Here is a 24,099-nt window from a genome sequence, read left to right on the forward strand (position 1 = left end):
CTGACTCCTCTGTTCGACTCACATGTTCGATGCGGCGAGTGGGCAAAAAGTTGGGGCGAATATTCATATTGTTAACGGCTTGGGCGAATTCGGCGCTCTGAGCGAATTGATTTCGCCATGTTGTTGTTTTTTGATGTTTTTTTTTTATTGTTGTTTTTGATTTCAAAGTGAGCGGGTGTGTGCTGGTGTTTCGCGGTCGCCAAAATTGTGAGTTAAATTATAAAAGTGGAAAGAAAAATAATAATGCACAAAACATTGATGGTTGATTCAATTCCATTATAATTGATGTTTGAATAATGTTTATGTAAGTAAACAAGGTGACAAAAAGCAAATTAGTAAAGCTTTTAATTGGCAAGTGAGCAGCAAATGCCAAGTTAAATTCGAAAGTTATTCTGATAAACAAAAAACAACCACCTTACCTTGGACTGTTAAATATTTATACACAAAAGCGTCGCTGCCGCCCACCACCCACCACCTACCACCAACACAAACATAACTGTGGCGCCAACATAATACATATACATACATATGTAGAAGAAGAAACAACAACAAATTACGGTACGTGTATTAAATTTTTATGCTAGGCATTTCCGTGTTTTATTGATTTTCGAATGCTTTTTTTGACGCCTCCTTGGCTCGATTGTATCATGTAGATTTCTTTTCTTCATCGTGTTATTGTAAGAGGGGGCATGGGGTCTGATTCACCTGCTTTTTTACAGTAGGGGACAGCTGCAAACTCTCAGCTGCGGCTGCTGTGACGCGCAACAACAACAAGGCCGCCGTAAGCTTTTTTTAAATGTTGTTGCAATAACCGGTTGTGTTTTATCTTTCGGTCTCTCAAAAACTGTGTTAAATTAGTTTTCTCTATTGCTATTATTATTATTGTTTTTGTCGCAGTTATCTGTTAACGAAACTAACTAATATGGGTGCGAACAATTGCGAATTATTTAAATAATCTCGAATAAAGATCTTTGGCCCAAACTTTTCTTCGTCGTCAAATCAAATGATTCATTCACAATTTCACCAAATTTTGGATGATTCGACAGAGAAGCGACTGCGTAAAAAATTGTTCTGCCACTCGACATTTTGCTTGTCAGTTTGATGGAATAGTTGCTTCTCCACCCACATAACAAAGTTTCGGCAGCACCGTAATGCAGCAGGCAATTTTCGTTTTTTTGCTAGCCTGCAGACCCTGGGTCTTGGTGGATGGCCAGAACATGGTGATGTCCTGACATAAGCCTCTCGGCACACGTTCCAAGGATAAAATGCTAAACATGCTAGAAAATCGATTTTGGGGAAGGCATATGTATGTACGTTTGAAAGTATCCTCTAGATATTTATATATAGATTGGATGATGCCACAAATAAGTTCATTTGACTGCGGCAAATGTTAAATTGCCCAAGAGAAACGGAAATGGATTGTGTAAAAAAGGGCTCATATCAAAGAACGGAACTATATGGACGATTTATAGTTCCTTGTTATTACTGGTTGCTTTTGTTGTAGTTCCACTGACTTTTATTTAAAGATTTCAATTATTAATCATTCAATTTTAGAATACCTCTTCAGTCCAAGCGTCGCCAAATAAAACCCGTTGGAATTCAATCACTTTCGCTTTGTTGCCAAAGAAACAACAAGAACAAAACATTTGCAGCGTTTGTTTGAACGATGTAGTCACATTTGCGGAATGTTTGCTATTTCCCTTTGCCTGTGCAAGGGGGAAAGAGTCTGCTGCTGGGGACTACAGTCGTCTGGGTTCCATATCGCATTGGAGAGGGGAGGATGCTACTGTACATGGGTTGTCTAGACTCTAAAGGACTACTACCCACTCACTCCCCCAAACACATTGTTGGAATACAGCCATTGTTGTCTCGATGCCGTTTTTATGATGTAGTTTGTCCATGTATTGGGTTTGTTTGCCCAGCCAAGAGATCTTTATTCACAATGCATTAGTTGGGTAGAAAGCTTTCATAAAACGATGTTATTTCCATTCAATTGGCATATCGATTTGTAACGTTTTTTAATTTTTGTTTGGCTAATTAAGACAATTTAATTACAATTTGTAGTTCTGTTAGTAGTGGGAAATTTAAAAACTGATCCGGACTTTATTGTTATATCAAATAGTTCAAACTTTTGGCAGAGGAAATCAATAATCAGCCAGACCTTCAATTCAACCAAAAGAAGTGAATAAATAAACATATTTCAAATTAATGAACACAAAAAAGACAGACACAAAAAATAAAGTTCATTGAAATTGGAAGCGAAGCGGTTTCGCCACATGCCGACCCTGTCTCCAATGAGTAGTTAGCCACAGCCAAAGCAAGACGAATGAGAAAAAGCCAAGTCGGCGCCTATGACTAACCGACAAAGAAGCAGTAGAAAGAAGAATAAAATTCAAATTAATACTAAATTAAAGGGGGGGGTAAAATGTTATTTTAACCCAGTACCTGTCATACAGCGAAATAAAAAGGAGCCGTTGACCGTTAGTGGAAAGACATTTAACACCAGACAAAGGAAGACCGGTTGGAGTGGTAGTTCTGTAAGGTGGAGAGGATGGGGGGCAAGAAAAGTGGCTTGTTGGTTTTCAATTGCTGGTGGCTATCTTGGAGGTTGTCTCTTTGTTTCTGAGTTCTTTGGCCCGGGCCTTGACTCCGTTTTGGTTTGGGGTCTCTTTGTCTTTGTCACTATTATTAATTTTGATACGTAAGTTGTCTGACTCACTCTTTTGCTCGCTATCTAAACTGAGTCTCTGAAGTTGACTGCATTTGAGTAGCTGTCTTGGCTTATTTGGTATGCCGCAGACGCAGCCAAGACATTAGCCAAACCCTAACTCCAACGCCAACTCCAATCTTTGGCATCCGGTTGTTGTTTTGAGGTTTCGCACTTAATTTATTCATGTAGGATTAGTCGTACTGGAATGGTAATGGGACTCTCTTCTCTACAAGTCCTCCCAACTATAAACGACAACAGCTGTCACTACCTGGGCTGGCGTAAAGCCATTTCAATTTGTCTGCCAACATTATGCAAAGCGTTTAAGTCTGTTGGAGTGGCAAATGATGGTAGATCCCCAAAAAAATCCAACACTATATGGGTTTTAAAGGCTTTTTTTTTTGCCTTTTTCACCAAATCTTTTCGGTCATTGTAATATTAAATCTATCGATACTACCACAAAATAATTTCTAAAAATATAATTTAATTTCACTTTTAACTCGCCATTGGAGTTCTCATAATCAATCCTTTGAAGCTATATATGCCCAAAAAGAAAAAAAATGAATAAGCCAATACATAGGCATTGAATAGCCACTCCCTGAACATTTACCCTCAACAGCAAGCAGCCAAATAATTTGCCTTGCTCCACATTTCAGTTTATTGCTGTGGTGTTTTATTCTATTCCACACTAACTGAAACAAGTTGCTTGAATAGCTTCTGTTTGGGGTAATTGTGACGGAGAACAGGGCCAAGTAGCGCGACCTAAAAGCGCATGGAGAGAGCCCACCACATGCAAACGGAAACGGAACCCCCACTTCTCGAAGGGGCTTTCCGCTAAGCTTCTTGTGCGAGGCATAAAGCAAAAAGGAGCATTGCATGTGAAAGTGCACTTTTGACACACTAACTTCTCCATCCCCATCTGCAAGCAATCTCGATATGCCTTGTGTCATGTACATACATATGTATATAGGGTGATGGCAGCTGCGTGGGGATTTGAAGTCCCCCATTAGAGCGAATTGCTGCAACAGGAAGTAGCGCGTATGATGTACCATGCAACAAAATTAACCAATCATTATCGCAATCATGCAACATTCATCTTTGCTCACATCCATTACTCCATTACTCTCCCAAATGCCAATTAAATGGCCAATTTAAGAAACATACGGAATAGAGCGCACCCCAAACTCGAAATGGACACGCAAATCCCAGCAAAATGTTGTTGACCCCAAACAAGAGACTGGGGTTAGGAAACTCGTTCCCTATTCTTAATGTTTGTTTGTTCAAAAATTTTAATTACTTTCGGTGTCAATGTTTAATAACGGCATTGCGGGTGCTTAGGGAATATGAAAAGGTGCAAACCTTTATTTATGCAGCTGACAGAAGTAATTTTTTGTTTTATGCTGAAAAGAACTCCTTTTTAAGATTCTAAAGTCTTCGATCAGTGGTTTTAGTGCCACTCACAACCCACCACCCATCGCATATGTACATATGTCCTCGAACTTCATGGCCTTCAACTTTTCTTTCAATGAATTTCACTTTTCTCACTTTTATTTGACTTTTACCCTGTTGGCTCTTACCGAAATGTACTTGACATATGCTAAGACCATCCAAACCCAAACCATTCATTTACACTTTCCTCCCACGCCTTCCTTCCTCGCTGCATTCACCTTAAGATTTTAATATGACATACAGCATAATCTGTCGGCAACTTGTTGTCACCCAACATTGTGTTGCAGTTGCTTTTCAATGTTTTCAAGTGGTGCAACCAAAGCCAGGCTCGGCTCGGCTCAATTCCTCTTTGTGTTGCTTCTGCCCAGACTTGTTTGTTGACTTTGGATTCAGCACGTCTCTTGGTCGTGGTCGTGGTCTTGGTCTTTTCCACTGCATGCCATTAAATAAACACAATTTTTTATGCACAAAAGCAAAACAAACGTAAAAGAATCTGGTTGAAACAAGGTTGTCATGCTTATACCACTGGCCTGAAATTCGGGGGCAGAATAGAATATAGAAGTGGAAAACCCCCTTTTTAGGGAAAGGCGCAAAGAGCGCCACTGGCATGCATACCACACATCCGTGTATGAATACTCTTTGAGAGTGCATAGACGCAGTGGACGGGTTTGTAGTCATAGCACTGCTCCACATCTAATTAACCTAGAAGTAAACAAATAAATTTTTCATTCAATTAACAGGAAATGCGGCTAAAGGCATTTTTCTCTTTTCCGTCTATTTATGTTTTTCTTCGCGAAATTTTCAAATAAATCAATTTACACAAGCGTTTCGTGGATCAGGGACTTGAGGGCAGGGCCGTAATCTTATGCGGTGGGACCCTGCGTGGCAGCTCTATAAATACCAGGTCATATGAGAATTTATATATAAGAACATACAGAGAACACAATTCGTTTATTTTCAGCCTTTTTATTTACGAGCCAGCGTTGTGTACCTTTTGTACTATGTACATATGTACATACATACATATGTATGTATGTATACGAGTATACACAAAGTTGGGCTAATTTCCAGCTAATAAAATTGATATTTATAATATAAACTCGAGAGCTCCATCTGGAGGAAATGTGTGTGTGTTCAAATCTATTTCGTTTTCATGCATGATGAGTTTCGAGTGTTGAAAATTTTGATGGGGGCTCTATGTGAACCGCTGCTAAATGAAAGTGTCGATTGATTGTGGCGCACGTATCGATGTTTTGTAAACGGGTATCGGCTAAATGGATCGTCGTGGAGTGTCGTTCCTAGGGTGTGTTGGTGGTGTCACGTTGTATTGATTAAATATAAAATGGGGACATGAGACTGTTAAAAAGAATCTGTTTACTCTGTTCAGCATGGAAAGACTCTTCTGGCCTAGGCCAAGGCTATGTTTTTAGACCAATTATATTGCCTTGACATATGACCTCTGTTTCGATCAAGGCAAATGTCACTTATCCAATTAATTGACAGATCGTAACTCGTCAATCAATCAATGCCAAACGATATACATAGATCCAAACTGTAAAAAACCACTTACCAAGTGAAGTAATTTAAAGAGCACATGGATAGGCACACAAACATATAAGTATATGTATATGTAGTTATAATAATCAACAAATTAGCCAGACAGTGAGATCAAGAACTGATTTGTAGCTATTTTTACCACACCCGCATGTCTCACATGCATTAAATTCAGATTAACCCAAATTACCAATATAGCAAATCGATATGTATGGGGAAGAGAGCCAATGAAGCGTACACGACATGTTCATCACACGACGCGCGAGACACAAATACGTAGAGATCAATCTGCATCCCACCAAACAACAATTCAATTGTCCGCAATATCTATACATACATACATAAATACATACACTTTAATGCATCAGAGATTAAAGAGAAAAGATGACTTCAACCACAATAGCTCACTGGAGGCATTCAATTGCACGATGATGGTTGTTGAGCCACAAGTATTTTGCGTTATTCTACCCTGTAGCTAAAACCACGCATTGGGTATGTTCTTTTGATTCTCAAATTCAAGGGCCTCAAAAAACAAAACTATTATTTTACCTATCTAGACTACAGATGGATCGTTGTTCATTTATACTGCTACTTGGTGTAGAGTATGTCAACGACTTAAGTAATTTTTGCATTGCCTCTGCTCCAATTATTCCAGCACCTGGTAAATGAAGTAAAGACATAAGGCGGCTATTTAACAAGTCACGTGTCCATTAAATTCAACACAAAGCCAGCTAACGCTTTGATTAGTATAACACGTGGCTTGTTTATGTGTCTAATAAATGTAACTTAAGCTGCTGCTTCGCTTGAATGACCATCATATAAAGATAAAACGTTTGGGTTGGCAAATGTGTACGTACATCCATACAAACGCTTTTCTTACTTACCCTTAATTTTTTTAATGCTCTGATCAAAGTTGGACTCTTTTCGGCTGTTGTCCAGATCATCACTTATGTATGTACATATATTAATCGTTTTGTGTCCGTCTAAAAGTTTCTTTGACATGCACTTGACCTTAGTTGTTCCTCTATTAAACTGCAGTAAAACCACTATATATGTATAATACTTTTCAAATTGTAATTTATTTTTGCCAATATTTTTTTACCTAATGGCACCAAACTAATTTTTATATAATAACTAACAAAATACAAGCGACATCCCGATCACCTATCAAATAACTAAACTATATTTACTTTTCTGTTTTTTAAAATTTGTATTTTTTCCAGGTCCAAGCGTCGAAAAATCATTAAAAAAAAATCACAAAGTCTTGCTGCAATACGAAAAAAGAGAGGGAAAGGGTCTTTTAAATGACTTGCAAGACATGAGGAAAGGTCATTTTTTCACCTCTTCGAAGGACATTCCAGAACTGTGATCGTGCTTAAAAAGAGTTGTATAAAAGAAATAATTATTTTTCGTATTGTTTTTTGTTATTCATTAATTTTAAGCCAAGATACAGATATTTTAATTTAATTTGATTTCTAATAAAAAAATATAACAGCAAAAGTTTCAATAAATATGGGTTTTTTCATATATAACATTCATTGAACATTTATTACTTAAACAAACGGACCCATAAAGTATGCAACACATTTATTCTACATAACAAATATCGACGACCGTTAAATTTTAATTAACGGCCCAAATAAGTATGCAATGCATTTTGAAAATTTTATATTTTCTACGGTACTAATTTCGTCGTTGTAAATTCAAAAATTGATCTGCCCAAAAAAGTATACTATAAATTTTTATTAACCTACCCAAAAAAGTATACTACAAATTTTTATAAAACTTTTAATCAATCCACTTTCTATGCATTTCTGTTCGCCTGGTATTTCAAATTTTCACCAGTACTAATTTCGTCGATATAAATTCAAAAATTGATCTGCCCAAAAAAATATACTACAAATTTTGATAAATTTTTAATCAATCTACCTTCTATGCATTTCTGTTCGCCTGGTATTTCATATTTTCTACAGTACTATTTTGTCGGTTTAAATTCAAGTTTATCTGCCCAAATTTCCATCAATCAACCTTCTATACATTTCTGTTCGCCTGGTATTTTATATTTTTCACACTACGAATTTGGCAGTTAAAAATAAAAAAATTGGGCTTAAAAAAACTGAAATTCCAATATTTAAAAATCTATGAAATACCAGGCGAACAGAAATGCATAGAAGGTAGATTGATTAAAAATTTATCAAAATTTGTAGTATACTTTTTTGGGCAGATCAATTTTTGAATTTATAACAACGAAATTAGTACTGGTAAAAATATGAAATACCAGGCGAACAGAAATGCATAGAAGGTGGATTGATTAAAAATTTATCAAAATTTGTAGTATACTTTTTTGGGCAGATCAATTTTTGAATTTATAACAACGAAATTAGTACTGGTAAAAATATGAAATACCAGGCGAACAGAAATGCATAGAAAGTGGATTGATTAAAAGTTTCACAGAAATTTGTAGTATACTTTTTTGGGCCCTTAATTTAAATTTAAAGGTCGACGAAATGTGTTATGTAGAATCAATGTGTTGCATACTTTTTGGTTCCGTTTGAATAAGTAAGAAATCGCACATATGTAAATTTTGAAAAATCACAAATTTATTGACATTTTTCGCTTAAATTAAATTTTGTTAATAAAAAACTTATTTATTATTTAAGAATAAACTATATTTAAACTGTATCTTGGCTTTTTATTTAAATTAATAACATGAAAAATAATCCAAAAAATGATTTCATTTACACAACTTTGCCTTTAAGTGGACGATGGCCCTTCGGAATCCTGGAGTGTTCTTTGCAGAAAAGGGACATTTTTTATATAATAAATGGGCTACATCTTTGGATGTGTCACTCTTTTGATGCCATTTTATGCAGGTCGACAAGGACACCCAAGAAAAACATGTCGTTTCGTTCTGCGGGAAGATTATGAGTTTTCTGGTCAAACGTTGTCCCTATATGCGAAGACAATCTGTACCCAAAAATTGTCATTGCCAAAATACAAAAACAAAAGTCACAGAAACTATTTAAAGAACGATCATAAGCTTTACCCAAATTGTAGACCTTGTGCTTGAAAATGGCAGACAAGTCCTTAAAGATTTCTTGTTTTTTAAACCCCGTTAAAGATTTTTGCCTATTCTTTTATAAGCAGTGTAACCAAATGAGAAACTGACCGTGCTGTTTTGTGTGGTTGAGTCTTAGGGATATTTTCAGCTACATCCTTTTATAAGCCAAAGTGCAAGAGGGCGACTCCTTTGGTTTAGAGATGGCTGATGAAGTTGCGACTGCAATTTACGTTGGGCCTTGTTTCTTGCCGCCCCATTAAAGTGCATAATTTATTAATAATTAAATTAAGCTCTCATTGAAACTCTGTTTCTGTTTACAGGCCCTGAAGCAAAAGCAGCAGCAGCTGGTGGGAATCCCACAACAATTGAAGTTGATGACGAGGTGAACGAACTGAAGAACTGTGCATCAACCCGACTAGCTTTTGCTTAAGCAATTAGAAGGGAGGGAATCTAATTAAAAAGCAAGCGCAAAAGCTGGGGGTGAAAAGACGCGAAGGAGCACAAGATGCCTTCGCTGCGTCAAAAGGTCACCACATATTTTCGTCAATTAAGTTTTATAGCGGAGCCACGCGATGGTCGACGACGTGGTGGTGCTGGCGATCAAAGTCATTCCGTAGATGACGATGGCAATTTCATAACCAAATACTTAGAAGGGTAAGTAGGCGGGCAATCGCATCTAAAACCTTGAGGATTAATATGACATACTTTCACAGGCGTATGCAGCGACAGTTTGTAGATGGACCCGAGATTTATAATGGTCAAAATCCCACTGATATGCCTGTGCTAAAACTAGGCGGCTATCCCGCCGGTTCATGCTCTATTATTGCTGCCTGCACTGGACCCGATGAAGGTCTAACTGGGATAAAGCGATCTAAATTGCATTTAAGTGCCAGCTATGCGGATGACATCGATTTCATAGACACTCAACAGGAGAATGAGGACTGCTATGGAGTCCGCAAAAGCACACCAGTTAATCCGGCCCAGAATTCTACAAGACTGAGTAATAAATTTGCTCGTCCTCAAACCGGTGGTGGTGGTATCGGCAGTGGTGGTGCTGCTTCACGAAGACAGAGCAATACTGATGCATCAGGCACCCAGGCTGCAGCTAACGCAGTGTCAGGCATGCGATCTCGTAAAAACTCCAAAAGCAGCATAGCCAATCTGGCGGCAGCCACAGAGCAAACTTCTAAACCGCCGACCACCATTGTGGTTAGCATGGTTAGCACAAGCAGTTCTAGCCGCACCCAAGATCAGAATAATAGAAACCTGATAAATGCCAAGACTGAAGCCACAACGGATTCACATCCCAATGCGGAACGGGAACGCCTACTCCGGGAGGCGGTGAGCAATCAAGGCAGTGCATCTTTAACTCAATCCCAGTCGCAGTCACCTCCCACGGTGGCTGGTGTACACAATTGGCAAATGGATGCCGACTTTGCCTTTGGCATCTCCGTCTCTTTATACGAAAATAATATGCTGACCAAGGAACCTATCGGAAGTCCCATTGCAGATTGCTTTGGGCTGGTTGTTCGAGGCGATTCCGCCGTCATGGCCATGGCAGATGGTGTCAATTGGGGGGATGGAGCTAGACTGGCTGCCCGTTCAGCTGTACATGGATGCCTTGACTATTTGGATCGGGCCTTGTTTGGCGAATCTCTGGAATGCCGTGCCACCACGACGCAGGAGGTGTTTGTTAGTCTACTTCGCAGTCTTTGGGAGGGACACGGTTGCATTTTGGAAGTAGGAGGCGCCCTGTCTACTTTAACCATTGCTGTGGTTCTTCCGCTGGACGGAGCAAAGGGCAAGTATGTAGTCTGCGCCTGCAATGTGGGTGACTCGCTGGGCTACGTGTACTCCACGAAGCATGGAGTGCGCGAACTGACCCAAGCCTCCCATGATATTAGTTCGATGAGGGACATGCGCGATGCACTCGGAGCTCTTGGTCCCGCCGACGGCAACAAGCCGGAATTAAGCAATCTCACTTTCTCGATGAGCTGCATAGAGAGTGGCGACATTGTATTCCTCACTTCGGACGGCATCAGTGATAATTTTGATCCTGTGGTGGGAAAATTCGCCGAAGCGTGGACGCCAGATGTCAAAATGCAAACGACAAATGCCAAAATCAATTTGGCCCCAAAGCGCCAAAATAAAAGTGCATCGGCCATCTATGCTCGATTACAGCACCCATCGACGCCGCCAACGCGTCCGGCGCGTGAAACGAAAGCTGGAAGTCCTGCAAATACGGCACCCAGTCGTCCTAAATATATGCGCTCCCAGACTCTAATAGAGCCGCGGCAGGGCTTAGGCTCCGCTCTGCCACCCCCTTTGATGCACCAGCAGCGCATTCCAAAGTCTGCATCGGGATTGCCGTTGGTGACTGGACCACAGAGGCACGCCCTGACTCTCTATAGATTGGAGGATCTGCTCAGCTATGGCATCAATGGAACCTTTTCACCATGTGTTTCCGCTCGCAGGCTTTGCCATCTCCTTATCGATTTTGTCCGTATGATAACCTCCGCAAGACGCAAGACACTCGAACAACGGGAGCTCTTCTATAAACTGGCCACTGGTCCGGATGGTGTTAAAAAAGAAGTGCAGTTGAACCGCATGCAACATAGAGCGGCTCGCAAGCGGATTGTAGATAGCAGCGCCTTTACTGCCTTGCCGGGCAAGTTGGATCACGCTACAGTATTAGCCTATACGGTAGGAGGAGGATGCGACCCATCACCTGCGACTGATGCTGACTCTGCGGCTCTTTCACCTGTGCTACAATCCAAGGAGTTCAAAGAGACCAATTTCTAGATTACAGAAAAAAAGTGTTTTATAAGGAATGTGGATCGAAATGCAACATAAAATCCAAAGACTACGAAATTGAAAATCCTTCACCATCTCTAACTAAAACCACACCTTTAGTCTCTTCCTTGACTCACATTCATATGCATTCATACATCTATCTAATTATATACATTTATATATTCCCACTCATATTCTATTTACTATCTTTGGATTAGCTTTGTTTAAGTTAATTATTGATTTGACAATTCATATTTTTGTTTTCGCTTTTATCAGCCATAGTTTTATAGCCATTTATTTTATACAAAATGCAAAAAGACGTAAATGCCTCAAATGTTTTAAACACTACCAAAAAAAAATTTAAATGAAACCAACTGTAATTTATATTTTTACACCTAAATGTAAAAAAAAGATAAATGTAACTTAGATGATTAGTCTTTGACTTTCAGGTAGGCAACTTTGTGTAATCGTCTTACCACACGCACAGCTTGAATTGCTACTAGGTAAAGGTGGGCTGTGACTAAAGAGGGCCTAAGCAATTTATCAATTTCTAAATAAACGCAAACTCAAAAATTGTGCTTTTACAAGCACTATATATAACTTATGTATCATTTCTTTACACTGTGAGTACTAATGGGGGGTTCATTGTTTTTAAATTAAAAGAAAACCTAAGCATATGGAATGTGCACAGAGTGGCCATTATAGAAACCGCGAGGATGCCTTACCAAGTCTTTAGCTATTGCGCATGCGTAGCAGCAACTTGGCCAACACATTAGCTCGTTGGGGCGATGAGTCTTTGATGAGTTTGTAAACATATTCCACATTGAGTAGTGTTTGCGGCTGGTGAAAAAAAAACATAAATAAAGATTGGTTGTAAAATTGAATACATACAATTGTCTTCACATCCAGTTGAGTATGATTTTTGTTGGCCAAAAACCAAAGATTAAGGGCCAACTGAAAGATTGTTTCCTTTTCCAAGTCTGCATAGCGGACAATACGTAGAAATAGATCCAATGAGATTTCGGATTGCGAACGCTGCTGCTGAGCCAAGCCCAAAGATTTTAATTGCATAAGAATAGAGTCAACAACCTGGCAACAAAGATGGTTAATCTCGTTTAAAAACTTGGGGTCATGTCCATATAAAGCATCATTGGAAACCACTAAAAAGGAAATTAAAGTTGTATCATAATACGTTCTAATCATCGTTTCTTACTTGCCTCCATCTATATGATACGGAAATCTCTCAAGGCTCTGCGCATAAAGCATGTCTAAAGCGTTTAGATAGATGATACTAGGAGCCGTGCTATTCGCTTTGAAGTCCCGTCTGCCCACAACATCTAATAGCAGACGCAGAAAATAAAGCACTCCCTGCTCCGGGCTATCCGGAACCACAATCAAAGTGGCTAACATATTACAGAGGTATGACACAAGATACCGCTCCAGACTTCGTGGCTTGCCATCTAAATCAACGATTGCCGCTGGCAATTCGTTTACCAAATCCAATGCGGCTTCAAAACAGGCATCAGCCTGTCCCAGACAGAGATAATGCAGGGCTAGCTGACCACAAAGCAAATACAAATCCATTTGCTGCTGCACAGATGAGATGCTCGGAATCGTTATAAAGCAATAGGCAATGCAGGCTTTGACAAAGCCCGTTGATTTGGATCGGCTACGCTTGGCCAACTTGCAGGCAGCATGAACTAATTTCACATAGACAGCATCCAGATTGCCAAAATTACCCCTTGCCTCCACATAGAAGCTAAGCTGTTGCTCGAGATCGTGGCCAAAATGGACCTTATGAATAAACACGTTAATGAGTTGTGAAATTTGGCGACGCTCATCCTCTACGGTAAGGGCACTGTAATGGCAAATAGATAGCGACTGGGCGGTAATGTGTGAATTAAAGGGGTATTCTCGGATGAACTCACTTGACAGAGTCATTCAGGATTTTTCCAATATACATAAGGGCATTGTTGACCACCGCATCGGAAGAGTGTGCCTCACTGTTTTCTTTATAGTAATTCAGAATGGTTTTGCACACCTCCACCCGGACAGATTCATTGTGGAACAGATCGACATAGGGTAAAAAGTTTGGCTGGATTAGCAGTAACTCTATATTGCCATAGTTTTGCATAATCTTAGAGAGGATTATTTGAAGTTGGGCATAGTGCTTTTCATAGGCCTTGCCCAGGCACATGCGACCATTCAGTTCACCCAACAAACGATTCACCTCGTGGATCTGGAAAATAAATTAATGAATTAGACTCAATAGTTAAAGAGATCTGTATGCCTCACCGTAAAGTACTGGGCCACAAAGACGGCCCAAGTTTCTACGCAATTGATGTATTCATTGGGATCGGTCAGCTTATTGATGGTTTCAAATGCTGCTTTCAGAAACAAAGCACGCTGCTCTTGCAATGGAGCACAGCTGCTGACACAGCTACCCAAAGATCGCAGTAGTTGGGATTTAGACACCCCTTGAGTCTCACAGTTGTTGATCACTTCAATGAAATCCAATGCATTGGCAGCTATAAATTCCGGCTTTAAGGAGTTGAGAATGGACATGAGAATGGCTCCACTGAAAGAACAACTTTTGAGCATCCTGATTTTAAAAATATTTCAACTTAATTACTTGTTTTTTAGTTTTTTGCATTCCTGGACGATCTCCTGGGCATGTAAGTCAGATTTGTGCACTAAGCAGAGAAGCATATAGTCGATTGCCGGAGCATACAGCTGCAAGTACGACGTAGCTGTTATGATTTCGGGATGTAGATTGAAGCGTGAGACATAACGGAAGATCTATCATATCATATTTATATAAATATAAATGTAAAGAGCATTATTAATAATAGTATTAAAGGAAATCACTCTTTTGTATACATGCCTGAGGATAGATAATGAACAAATCTGCAAAGTTCTCCCTAATAAAATTTCTATCTGGTGTCACAGGCACGCCCACTCGCACCAAGTAGCAGCGGGCATAGATAGAAACCAAGGGATCGGCTATACCTCTTAATTGACGGGTTAGTCGTTGCAACAATTTCGTGTAATTCCTTTTTTCTATCGGAAGGAATTCATAGCTCCTAAAAATGGCCATTTCTAAATACAATCGAGGTAATAACTCTCTAATCGAGGCGATCTTGTAAAACCAATTTTGGCATGTGTCTCGTGCTGCTTCACGCTCTCGTTCTAACGACGCTGCGGAGATACCGATACCACCATTGCACTTGGCACGCAGTCGATCATAAACCAATTTTCCGAAGGCATCCAATATGTCTGTGATAAGGACATACTGACTGGGGTAAAACTGGAGCACCGTCGTATAGGACAGCATCTTAGCACACTGAATTGCAATTTTCAGGGCCTTAACGCGCTGGTCGCTGTGCCACGATTGTATAAGTTCCTGTTTTAGTTGCTCAAATCGTTGGATATACTCCTGTTGAGTGAGGTCCATCATATGACGCATGCTGCAGTCATCAAAATGATCCAATTGCTCAAGACGATACTTAACCTTATCGGCTACAACGGTCTGAGCTTTGACTGCAACAAATTAGGATCATAAATACCGTTATTCCAGTCAACAGAAAAAACTTACTGTTCTCTCCAATGCCCTCCGAGCTAGAGGAAGAGGAAACTAGAAAACTTGTGGACAGAGACAACTTCTCATTTGTGTTGAATCGATTTAAAATACCCAGTCGGCGACTGCTCCATTGCAGAGTATTATCCTCCGGCTCAATTCGATCACGTTCGCGGCGCTTTGCCTTTAGCTCCTGTTGCATACAGTTTAATAATGAATAATTTAAAAGTTTACTTCTGCGCCACTTACGTATTCATTGGAGATTTTACTATCACTTAACTCCAACTCTTGTTGACGAGCAAATTGAGTGAGTGGATCAGTTCCCTCTAGAGCCAAACTCAAAGGCTTGCTCTTGCTGTCCAGCATCTAAATATATGAACAAAATATTTGTTAAAATTCATATTTGATAATGCGAATATCCGTCTCCTACTTACGGGTGTTGCCAACTCACGTTTGAGCGGATGTTCCTGAACAATAAAACCCGGCAACTGGTTTTTGCACACTTCGTAGCCGCGCGGCAGGCACACCCTACATAGAAAAAAAATAATTAAGCTCCAATAAACTTACTAAGGGCAAAAAAACATACCATTCCAAACTCGTCATTGTATATTTTATCAAACTTGCAAGGGAGGTCCGTAGAGTTGCAATCTTTGCGATTCAAATCGCAAGGGGAGTCTCAAAAAGTAATCGATAGGAGTAAGTTATCGATTGAATCTGGCCACACTGTGCGTACAGCTGACAAGCGACGCGTTTAATTTTTCAATACTTTTGATAATAAAATAAATATTGAAGCTGCTTAAAAAAAAATAATGTCAAAAGCAACCTTAAAGCAGTATCGCAACACCTGCCGTGTTTGTGGCAAGTACGCGAGTATAAAAAGATCTCCGAAATTGTTTGACTGGAACAATACTAAACTTATTGACAACATTGAGACGCTCACGGGAATTAGGGTAAGTGTCAAACATTTAAATGACGGTTTTTATAATAATTTGTGTTGTTTTTCTTTTTGCCTGAAGCTGGAAAACCATAGCTGCCTTCCTGATCTTATATGTGAATGCTGCAATATTGAATTGGCCGGAGCCATTAAGCTGCGGGAACGATGCATTTTGGCTCAAAGAGAATTGTTGATGGGGCTTTCAGAAGAGCAAATCGAAACCATTTCTCCACAGTACAGGGCCATCATTTTGGGTGGAATATTGGATGACGAGACTTCTCACCTGCAAGAACAGCAGCTAGAAACCGAGAAACCCTGCGAAGAGGAAGAGCTGGATAACAATGAAATTATTCTAAAGGAAGAAGTTGCCGACATGAAAATAATTGATAAAGATGAGTTTGACAATGAGTTTCTGGAGGTGAGCGAAGTTGGCGACATAATCGAAGGAGAAATTGTGACCACAGAAGAAATTATCCAGGAACCCGAAGACGATGCAAATTCGCTAATTGAAGAGGCGGAGTACGAATATATGACGGCCGACGAGTTGGATGTAGCTGAGACAGAGGCTTCAGTGGATCAAATCATTGTCGCCGATTCTACCGATGCATATGTCTACGATTCGGACGATGAAGTTGCCGTATTAGACAATGTCTTGGACGACGAGTATGAGCATGAAAATAGTGTGGTGAAGAAGTCTAGCTTACCGCCTAAGCCTAAAGTAAAGCCTGACGATCCGCGGAGAAGAGGCGCTGGAGGATTATATATATGCGACCAGTGTGGAAATCATGTCAAAGGTCGCATGGCCTTCGAACTTCATTGTCGTCGGCATCGTGGTGACAAGCAATTTGCCTGCGAGTATGTTAAGAATTATCATTCTTTAGTTGCGCATTGTTTAACTTGATTTAATTACTGCGTTATTTATCCAGGATCTGTGCGAATCGTTTTTGTACTACTTCGGAACTAAAGCGTCATATGCGCAAGCACACTGGAGAACGACCATTTGCCTGTCAGTACTGTGGACGATGTTTCACCGACTACACCACTCGCGTAAAGCACGAAAGAACCCACACCAATGAAAGACCTTATGCTTGCGGAACGTGTGGCAAAGCATTCACAACAGGATACATACTAAAGAACCACATGCTCATACATTCCGGGGAGCGAGCGTATAGGTAAGTAGGACCACCTTCCAGTCATAGGTCAGTTTTTAACATTTGGTGTTTTTGTAGATGCGAATTGTGTGACAAATCCTTTATGTTGCCAACCCATCTTAGCACTCATTTCCGCTCAGGAGTCCATAAGCGTCACGTAGAAAAAGCAGAAATGGAGCAGAAACTCGAACTTAAAATGGAAATGGATGATGATCATTTACAGGTTCAAGATTAATTGAGCTAACAATAAAAAGGAAACTACAAGAGTTAATGTTAAGATTAAATTAAAATATGCGAATGCAAACAATACAAATTTCTTCCATGAGTGCAAAAAACCAAATCTAAATGGCACGAGTATAAACGACAAAAATGTAAAAGCACTTTCGGAGGGAATTAATTATTAAACATATAGTAATATTAATTGTGCAAAGTAAAAATAATTATACATACATATACACATAATTAAATTGTTTTATAAATAAATGCCAAAAAAATTCAGATTTGAACAGCTTCATGTGTGTAGTTAGAAATTTCAACATCACGATTTAACCAAACGTGTAAACGTAGTCCGTAGTATTGGACAATGCCAGTAGTCTACGACTGCATGTTATACAACACTCAAGTTAGCCAAACATAAACATTAACCAATCGAAAGAACTAAACAACATAAATAAATTGTTGTGTCTTAGCAAAGATGAATCTGTGTCGATTATGTTGCAGCTATACAAGCAGCAGGCAGTGTTTAAGAGTTTTTGATAGTCGCAACCAAAAAGTACTGGAAAATATTAAAACATTAATGGGTATCCTGGTAAGATCAAAGAGTTTTTAGATTCAAAATTGCTAATCTCAACTTGGATAATATTTGAAAACTAAAATTACATCATCATTCCAGTTGCAAAACTTCATGGGTATGCCTGAAATAATCTGCCAAGACTGTGAGATGAAAATTCAAAGAATAACGCATTTCCGAAATAGTTGCTTTGAGGCCCAAATACAGCTAATGGAGAGTTTGAATTCAGAGCAACTGAAACTGATACCTGAACATTATAAGACTTGCATACTAAATTCGTCGACTTCACCGAAGCAGCATTGTATCATAGAATCTTTCGAAGATATAGAAGAGGACATAGTTGTCGAAGAAAAGTCAGCAAATATAACTGAGGAACTCGTCGCAGGTGAAAGTAAAACCGGTGAAGAGGTAAAGTTTCAAATTAAGTTCAACCATGAAAGGCTTAAAGGCACAATCATCGAGGAGGTCAAAATAGAAGAGGCCGATTTAATTAGTATAGACGATTTGGTATACCAAAGTGAGGAAGAATTTCAACTGATAGATGAGGACCCCACCGAAAATATAAAACCGAAAGAGAAACTTGATAGAACTAGTGTGACCAAATCTGTGTTCATTTGTGAAGAATGTGGAAATCATATAAGTGGACGGAAGGCCTTCGATTTGCATTGCCGGAGACATCGTGGAGAAAAACAGTTTGAGTGCGAGTAAGTTGCTATTAATTGTCTTTAAGTGGTGCTTGCTTTTAAACGTAATTGCTTATTTATTTAGGATCTGCCAGAAAGCATTTTGCACCACATCAGAGGTGAAGAGGCATATGCGAAAACATACTGGGGAGCGGCCATTCGAATGTACTTTCTGCAACCGTCGATTTACGGACTACAGCACCCGCAGAAACCACGAAAGAACCCACACAAATGAACGTCCTTATGTGTGTACGGATTGTGGCAAAGCCTTTACTACTGCCTACATACTCAAGAATCACATGCTAGTCCATTCCGGGAAGAGAGACTTTCTGTATGTTAAAAGCTTTTTCCATTTTCTTTATTTCTTTTTTTAACTTTTATATTTCTAGATGCAATCTGTGTAATAAATCCTTTCTTCGGGACACTCATCTTACTACACATTATCGGTCACATATGCATAAACGCAATTTGGACTTAGAGCGACTGAAAATCGGCGAACCCTGTTGAACCACTAAACATAAGAATTATAAATTAAGGTCTTAATGTTAGCAAAAAGCAATTGTATATTAAACGTATTAATTTTAAACAATCAATGTGACGTTTACCAACACCTAACCGGTGGATACGTGGTAATTTGAATGACTTATCGTGGGCACCCCGTAACAATGTCTGTATTTGTTTAAAGAATTGTTTATACTTGTTAAAATATTTGTCATGTTGACCAAAGAATGTCGGGTGTGTGGTCGGAGCAATATATGCTCTAGGGCTTTGTATCTCTTCGATTCCGGGAATCGCAAACATTTACGTTATGTCCATATGCTTACTGGGCTGCGGGTAAGACTTCTTTTGGTATCAAATATTAAGTCACTATTTGATTATGTTATAGCTAAGGAATCGGATAGATTTGCCAGTGATGATGTGCTACTGCTGTCAATCGGATATTAAAACATTTATGACATTTCGTAGACAATGCCTTAGAAATGCCAAAAGATGGAATCCTCAAGTGAAAAATGAGGAGACATCACAAAGTGAGACAGAAGATAAAAAAACTGAGCCTTTAGTTGAAGAAAAGTCCATTGCTCCTGTTGATCCCACTATGAATTGTCGACGTATCTTGCCCAAACGAAAGTCACGTGGGAAACTAGTGGTTAGGGAAGATAATGGAACGGATTTGAATTCCGACGAGGATTGGGAACCTTTGCAACCTGTCCAGGTAATTGTTGAGCAAGATAAACAGTCAGTTTGCGAGGAACACCAAGAAAAAGAAGAACGGGACCAATTGGCTCTCACTGACGATGAGGAAACGGAGGACCCAAATGCCAAAGTTAAATTTGAGGAAAGCGATGAGGAAAACGCCATAGAACCTAAAGTAGAGAGTTCAAGTTGGGAGGAGGAGGAGGAGCAAAAGGATGATAAGCGAATGGATAGAATGAGACAACCTAAAATTCAAGAATACAAATGTGAAATATGTGGTGTGGTCAAGAACAATAAATCATCTTTAGTCAGGCATCACTATACACATACAGGAGAGCGACCGCATCCCTGCAAAGAGTGTCCGAAAGCCTTCTTATCAGGCAATGAGCTCCGTGCCCACATTTTAACACAGCACACCAAGGAACCTCCATTTCCCTGCCGATATTGTGATCGCCGTTACTTCTCGGCCATAGGACGACAAAAACATGAAAGAGTACACACGAATGAACGTCCCTTTGTTTGCGATCAATGTGGAAAAGCCTTCACAAGGGTGTGCATAATGAGACAGCATATGCTAACACATACGGGCATGCGTAGATTCAAGTAAGTTATCCTGAACTATTACTTTATCATCTAAATATATATCCCATCGAAATGTCTTTTTTCAGGTGCGACATATGTGATCGTTCATTTACACTTAAGAAACATCTTTCCACCCACTACATATCGAACACACATAAACGGAATGCCGAAAAAGCTGAAGCAGAGAAAAACCCGTCTGAGAAAACCGAAATGGAATTTCTAACCATAGAACGAAATAATATCGAGGGAATTTAAACGCAGTCTAAGTCTTTGAAAAAAGATGAATAATCACGGCAATAAATTTGTTGCTGTCCCGTTAATCTTACTGTCTTTTTTTTACATTTTTTATGTTTTAAATTGTAGAGTAAGTGTTCAAAATCTAAGTTAACTGAAGTGGAATTCACTAAATGAAATAAAAAGAAAATTACTTTAATTCTTACGTTATGTATACGGTAACTTTAGTTAGAGATGTACTCTTCCATTATTACTGGCAAATGTAATTCTATCTTCAAAATGACCTTTTCATCTGTTTGTTTTAAATTTACTGTATGTGCTGCAATGATATGATTACGTCCCACGGCGAATGGCAACCATATGCAGCTGTTTCCTGATAATGTCAGTTTAGTTGGTTATTTTTATCAGTAAAGAAACTAAAAATGTTAATAAATCAGTGCCGAGCTTGTGGCAAGAGCAATATTTGTGCAAAAAGCCTTAATTTATTTGATACGGCAAATAGGAAATATGTGAAACATATCTATTTATTAACGGGTCTAGCAGTAAGTTGCTTTTAATCCAGAGAGTCACTAGATTTATGCAATGTTTTGAAACAGTTAGGGGTCCTGGCGAATGCTCCTACCTATATGTGCCACTGCTGTCAATCGGATCTCAAATTATGCATGACGTTTCGCAAGCGGTGCATCAAAACACAAAGCAAATGGGAAAGTCTCTCACAGTCGGGGCAGGATGTGGATGTGGAATCGCATTCCTCAATGAGTGAAAAAGAAGCAAAAGTGGAGGAAATAGTTCCACAGGAAACAATTCAGGTGATAGTCAAAGAAGAGTTCAACATTCGGGACGAGTTGATCAATGAAGAAGAAGATCAATTAGGGTTGGACAAAGGAGAAGTATTAGCAAAAAATTTAGGAAGGAGTAAAAATAAAATGACGCAGGACACTATCAAAGATACACTTACACACTATGATGATGATAATAAAAGTGATCATTTGGAGTTTAATAGCTGTAGCGGCAAATTAGATGACCATAATAATGACAAGGATCTGCCGTTGGATTTTCCAAAGAAATCACGTAAATCAAAGGACGAAGTAAAGTTGTTTATATGTGAACTTTGTGGTCTTCATATGCAAACAAAAGCATCTCTGGGACGACACATTTTGAAGCATACGGGCAAACGCCCCTTTGGATGCAAGTAAGAATAGATCTCTGTATTCCATTCTTTACTAATTAAGAATTAATCTTTTCATTGTAGAGAATGCTCAGCCAGATTTCTAACGGCTGCAGAGTTGCGTTCACATCATCAAGTCCATACGGGAGAGAGGGCATTCCCATGTAGATTTTGTGAGAGGAAGTACGTTAGTTATATGGGAAGATTGAGGCACGAGCGTAACCACACCAATGAACGAAATTTCGTCTGTGATGAATGTGGCAAGGCATTCACGACAGGATATATCCTAAAAAATCATATGCTGATACATTCGGGCGAGCGGGCATATAGGTAAGTAAGAGAATATATTTTTATTCACTACAATTTGTCCATTACGTGCACTCCAATTCAGTTGCGATACCTGTCAGCGCTCCTTTCAGCGGAAAACTCATTTACGCACCCATTTCCGGAGTAATACACACCAACAGAATATGAAAAAGACGCAGCTGCAGGTGTCACCAATCACCAAAGTGTAGAATCAATAGATTGTTATTGTTCCATTGATATATTTCAAATATACCTCAAGAAGTAAACTGCTGTTTTTGAATTCGTTTTACATTTGCAAATAGCACCAGTGTAAATGCATTTTGAGTACGTTGCCCGGTGAATGACACCTTTGGAACAGCTGTTGAGTATTTACGGGTGGCAAAGGAAAGGATTTGTTTATAAGTGACAATCAGCGGTCTTTTTTCTTAAAAAAAAAAGAGAAAATGTTGCAAAATGTATGCCGTGTATGCTCGCGTCGCACCGACGATAAAACAGCCCAGAGTCTTTTTGTAAAGAAGGCCAACAAACTGATCTCACAAATTAATTTACTAACCGGAATTGTGGTAAGATGCTACATTAATGAATTTGTCTGTTTTTGACGTAAATTAACTTAATTTTTAAAACATTTAGCTGGAGCCAGCGGACGATCTGCCCGATTTAATATGCCCAATGTGTCAGAAAAATTTAAAAAGATTTATTGGTTTCCGAAAACTCTGTATAAGAAGCCAAAAGAAATTCGAAAACCATCGGGAAGTAAAATGCGAAGTGAAGCCACAAAATCGCACAGCAGATACGCATATCGTTTGTGTAAGACGCAGTGGCCGGAATCAAAATCAACTTGAACAGCATGAGACAGATGACACCGATATGAAGGAAGAGCCGATTGAAGTTTTAATTAAAGTCGAGCATCCAAAGGACATAAAAAACGAACAAGTTGATGATATTGATACGCTAGATGAAGATATAGATCGACTAGACACGACTAGCAATAATAGCAAACATGCAGAGAAAAATGAGGAATTTATTTCACTATCAGAAGACGGTGATGAGAAATGGGTTACGGACGAAGAAGATTTATTATATTTGCCGCCAGCTCATACGTTACCCAAACGCCGGCGCCATCGACGTCAAGACAAATCCTCAAACGAGAAGCCACCTAAGAATCTGCCCGTCTTTTTTTGTGATCAATGTGGACAAAATGTTACGGGAAAGACAAATTTCGATCGCCATACAAGAAAGCATAGCGGCATTCGGCCTTTTCAGTGCCTGTAAGTTGTTCTAAGTTGGATGCAAAGTTCTACACAATAAAATCCTTTGATTTCAGGCTATGCCCTTCCCGATTTCTTTCTGCCGGAGAGCTGAAAGGACATCAGGTCAGTCATACTGGGGATAGGAACTTTCCCTGTCGCTTTTGTGATCGGTCCTATGTTAATCATAGTGGCCGATTGCGTCATGAGCGCACTCACACGAACGAAAGACCGTTTGTCTGTTCGCAGTGTGGAAAATCATTTACCAATTCCTACATATTAAAAAACCACATCCTTATTCACACTGGAGAACGCCTCTTTAGGTACAGCTTTTGAGAGAATTACACTTTCATATATGATGATCAACTTATTTATTTGCAGATGTGAACTTTGCCAGCGTTCTTTCGCACGCCCAACGCATTTGACAACGCATTATCGATCGAATACTCACAAACAGAATGTGGAAAAATCAAAGATGAAAGATGCCAATAGATCAAAGGATCAAAATAGCTTTAGCTATACAGTGGAAATGCCTTCACCTGAAGAGAATGTTCAGGCGAATCCTTCGACATTGAGTACAAAGTAATATTGTCTTTAAGTGGAATCTAAAATTTAAGTCTTTGAATATTTGATATCGAAGTATACATGAGTAATTTGTCATTTTGTAGT

At 39.2% G+C, this 24,099-nt stretch overlaps 7 protein-coding genes across 16 annotated transcripts; 6 read left to right on the forward strand and 1 right to left on the reverse strand.

Moving 5' to 3' along the window:
- Positions 1-31: 31 nt before the first annotated feature.
- On the forward strand, positions 32-12,164 carry LOC137584032 (PP2C-like domain-containing protein CG9801). 3 transcript variants are annotated; one of them, XM_068299267.1, is made up of 3 exons: positions 75-304; positions 9,092-9,425; positions 9,485-12,164. In XM_068299267.1, exons 2-3 carry the CDS (start codon positions 9,277-9,279, stop codon positions 11,571-11,573), a joined length of 2,238 nt encoding a protein of 745 aa, XP_068155368.1. In that variant the 5' UTR covers positions 75-304; positions 9,092-9,276; the 3' UTR covers positions 11,574-12,164. The 3 variants fall into 3 exon arrangements, 2 of the variants coding, with proteins under 2 accessions (XP_068155368.1, XP_068155367.1); XM_068299266.1 differs by having other exon boundaries at positions 77-558; XR_011033457.1 differs by lacking the exons at positions 9,092-9,425; positions 9,485-12,164 and adding an exon at positions 6,934-7,781 and having other exon boundaries at positions 32-558.
- Positions 8,289-15,934, reverse strand: LOC137584027 (VPS35 endosomal protein sorting factor-like). 3 transcript variants are annotated; one of them, XM_068299255.1, is made up of 12 exons: positions 15,728-15,924; positions 15,576-15,669; positions 15,391-15,507; positions 15,160-15,334; positions 14,449-15,104; positions 14,197-14,363; positions 13,860-14,142; positions 13,493-13,803; positions 12,782-13,422; positions 12,456-12,724; positions 12,290-12,404; positions 8,289-11,569 (listed from the first exon to the last, which is right to left on the reverse strand). In XM_068299255.1, exons 1-11 carry the CDS (start codon positions 15,742-15,744, stop codon positions 12,297-12,299), a joined length of 2,838 nt encoding a protein of 945 aa, XP_068155356.1. In that variant the 5' UTR covers positions 15,745-15,924; the 3' UTR covers positions 8,289-11,569; positions 12,290-12,296. The 3 variants fall into 3 exon arrangements, with proteins under 3 accessions (XP_068155356.1, XP_068155355.1, XP_068155357.1); XM_068299254.1 differs by lacking the exon at positions 8,289-11,569 and having other exon boundaries at positions 11,819-12,404; positions 15,728-15,920; XM_068299256.1 differs by lacking the exons at positions 8,289-11,569; positions 12,290-12,404 and having other exon boundaries at positions 12,478-12,674; positions 12,778-13,422; positions 15,728-15,934.
- M1BP (Motif 1 Binding Protein) lies at positions 15,854-17,726 on the forward strand. Of its 2 annotated transcripts, XM_068299294.1 has the most exons (5): positions 15,854-16,091; positions 16,158-16,493; positions 16,554-16,930; positions 17,002-17,247; positions 17,305-17,726. In XM_068299294.1, exons 1-5 carry the CDS (start codon positions 15,951-15,953, stop codon positions 17,459-17,461), a joined length of 1,257 nt encoding a protein of 418 aa, XP_068155395.1. In that variant the 5' UTR covers positions 15,854-15,950; the 3' UTR covers positions 17,462-17,726. The 2 variants fall into 2 exon arrangements, with proteins under 2 accessions (XP_068155395.1, XP_068155394.1); XM_068299293.1 differs by having other exon boundaries at positions 15,855-16,091; positions 16,158-16,930.
- A 130-nt stretch (positions 17,727-17,856) lies between these two features.
- Positions 17,857-19,288, forward strand: LOC137584070 (transcription factor Ouib-like). Its single transcript, XM_068299314.1, has 4 exons — positions 17,857-18,034; positions 18,119-18,720; positions 18,785-19,030; positions 19,089-19,288. Exons 1-4 carry the CDS (start codon positions 17,921-17,923, stop codon positions 19,204-19,206), a joined length of 1,080 nt encoding a protein of 359 aa, XP_068155415.1. The 5' UTR covers positions 17,857-17,920; the 3' UTR covers positions 19,207-19,288.
- Positions 19,289-19,347: 59 nt separating this feature from the next.
- On the forward strand, positions 19,348-21,183 carry nom (numerous disordered muscles). 2 transcript variants are annotated; one of them, XM_068299300.1, is made up of 3 exons: positions 19,348-19,533; positions 19,586-20,496; positions 20,562-21,183. In XM_068299300.1, the coding sequence occupies exons 1-3, from the start codon at positions 19,414-19,416 to the stop codon at positions 20,728-20,730; spliced, it is 1,200 nt and encodes a 399-aa protein (XP_068155401.1). In that variant the 5' UTR covers positions 19,348-19,413; the 3' UTR covers positions 20,731-21,183. The 2 variants fall into 2 exon arrangements, with proteins under 2 accessions (XP_068155401.1, XP_068155402.1); XM_068299301.1 differs by having other exon boundaries at positions 19,386-19,533; positions 19,591-20,496.
- On the forward strand, positions 21,116-22,449 carry ouib (ouija board). 4 transcript variants are annotated; one of them, XM_068299310.1, is made up of 4 exons: positions 21,116-21,251; positions 21,306-21,901; positions 21,962-22,207; positions 22,269-22,449. In XM_068299310.1, exons 1-4 carry the CDS (start codon positions 21,132-21,134, stop codon positions 22,390-22,392), a joined length of 1,086 nt encoding a protein of 361 aa, XP_068155411.1. In that variant the 5' UTR covers positions 21,116-21,131; the 3' UTR covers positions 22,393-22,449. The 4 variants fall into 4 exon arrangements, with proteins under 4 accessions (XP_068155411.1, XP_068155412.1, XP_068155413.1 ...); XM_068299311.1 differs by having other exon boundaries at positions 22,285-22,449; XM_068299312.1 differs by having other exon boundaries at positions 22,297-22,449.
- A 51-nt stretch (positions 22,450-22,500) lies between these two features.
- LOC137584061 (transcription factor Ouib) lies at positions 22,501-24,097 on the forward strand. Its single transcript, XM_068299299.1, has 4 exons — positions 22,501-22,746; positions 22,814-23,451; positions 23,508-23,753; positions 23,812-24,097. Exons 1-4 carry the CDS (start codon positions 22,627-22,629, stop codon positions 24,014-24,016), a joined length of 1,209 nt encoding a protein of 402 aa, XP_068155400.1. The 5' UTR covers positions 22,501-22,626; the 3' UTR covers positions 24,017-24,097.
- The last annotated feature ends 2 nt before the right edge of the window (positions 24,098-24,099 follow it).

The sequence above is a fragment of the Drosophila tropicalis genome, unplaced genomic scaffold (assembly GCF_018151085.1).
Source record: "Drosophila tropicalis isolate 14030-0801.00 unplaced genomic scaffold, ASM1815108v1 contig_878, whole genome shotgun sequence".
In the NCBI taxonomy this organism is placed as follows: domain Eukaryota; kingdom Metazoa; phylum Arthropoda; class Insecta; order Diptera; family Drosophilidae; genus Drosophila; species Drosophila tropicalis.

What these genes read in the sequence shown, in the direction of transcription:
- LOC137584032 (XM_068299267.1), top strand. Translation starts at nt 9,277, where the DNA reads ATGCCTTCGCTGCGTCAAAAGGTCACCACATATTTTCGTCAATTAAGT. An exon ending in ATAACCAAATACTTAGAAGG is followed by an intron (nt 9,426 to 9,484) that starts GTAAGTAGGCGG and finishes ATACTTTCACAG; the next exon opens with GCGTATGCAGCGACAGTTTG.
- LOC137584027 (XM_068299255.1), bottom strand. An exon ending in AACGTGAGTTGGCAACACCC is followed by an intron (nt 15,508 to 15,575) that starts GTAAGTAGGAGA and finishes TCATATATTTAG; the next exon opens with ATGCTGGACAGCAAGAGCAA. An exon ending in TGCAAAAAACTAAAAAACAA is followed by an intron (nt 14,143 to 14,196) that starts GTAATTAAGTTG and finishes TTGTTCTTTCAG; the next exon opens with TGGAGCCATTCTCATGTCCA.
- M1BP (XM_068299293.1), top strand. Translation starts at nt 15,951, where the DNA reads ATGTCAAAAGCAACCTTAAAGCAGTATCGCAACACCTGCCGTGTTTGT. An exon ending in GACAAGCAATTTGCCTGCGA is followed by an intron (nt 16,931 to 17,001) that starts GTATGTTAAGAA and finishes TTATTTATCCAG; the next exon opens with GATCTGTGCGAATCGTTTTT. An exon ending in TCCGGGGAGCGAGCGTATAG is followed by an intron (nt 17,248 to 17,304) that starts GTAAGTAGGACC and finishes GTGTTTTTGTAG; the next exon opens with ATGCGAATTGTGTGACAAAT.
- LOC137584070 (XM_068299314.1), top strand. Translation starts at nt 17,921, where the DNA reads ATGAATCTGTGTCGATTATGTTGCAGCTATACAAGCAGCAGGCAGTGT. An exon ending in AAACATTAATGGGTATCCTG is followed by an intron (nt 18,035 to 18,118) that starts GTAAGATCAAAG and finishes TCATCATTCCAG; the next exon opens with TTGCAAAACTTCATGGGTAT. An exon ending in TCCGGGAAGAGAGACTTTCT is followed by an intron (nt 19,031 to 19,088) that starts GTATGTTAAAAG and finishes TTATATTTCTAG; the next exon opens with ATGCAATCTGTGTAATAAAT.
- nom (XM_068299300.1), top strand. Translation starts at nt 19,414, where the DNA reads ATGTTGACCAAAGAATGTCGGGTGTGTGGTCGGAGCAATATATGCTCT. An exon ending in ATATGCTTACTGGGCTGCGG is followed by an intron (nt 19,534 to 19,585) that starts GTAAGACTTCTT and finishes ATTATGTTATAG; the next exon opens with CTAAGGAATCGGATAGATTT. An exon ending in ACGGGCATGCGTAGATTCAA is followed by an intron (nt 20,497 to 20,561) that starts GTAAGTTATCCT and finishes GTCTTTTTTCAG; the next exon opens with GTGCGACATATGTGATCGTT.
- ouib (XM_068299310.1), top strand. Translation starts at nt 21,132, where the DNA reads ATGTTAATAAATCAGTGCCGAGCTTGTGGCAAGAGCAATATTTGTGCA. An exon ending in AAACGCCCCTTTGGATGCAA is followed by an intron (nt 21,902 to 21,961) that starts GTAAGAATAGAT and finishes TTTTCATTGTAG; the next exon opens with AGAATGCTCAGCCAGATTTC. An exon ending in TCGGGCGAGCGGGCATATAG is followed by an intron (nt 22,208 to 22,268) that starts GTAAGTAAGAGA and finishes ACTCCAATTCAG; the next exon opens with TTGCGATACCTGTCAGCGCT.
- LOC137584061 (XM_068299299.1), top strand. Translation starts at nt 22,627, where the DNA reads ATGTTGCAAAATGTATGCCGTGTATGCTCGCGTCGCACCGACGATAAA. An exon ending in ATTTACTAACCGGAATTGTG is followed by an intron (nt 22,747 to 22,813) that starts GTAAGATGCTAC and finishes TAAAACATTTAG; the next exon opens with CTGGAGCCAGCGGACGATCT. An exon ending in ACTGGAGAACGCCTCTTTAG is followed by an intron (nt 23,754 to 23,811) that starts GTACAGCTTTTG and finishes ATTTATTTGCAG; the next exon opens with ATGTGAACTTTGCCAGCGTT.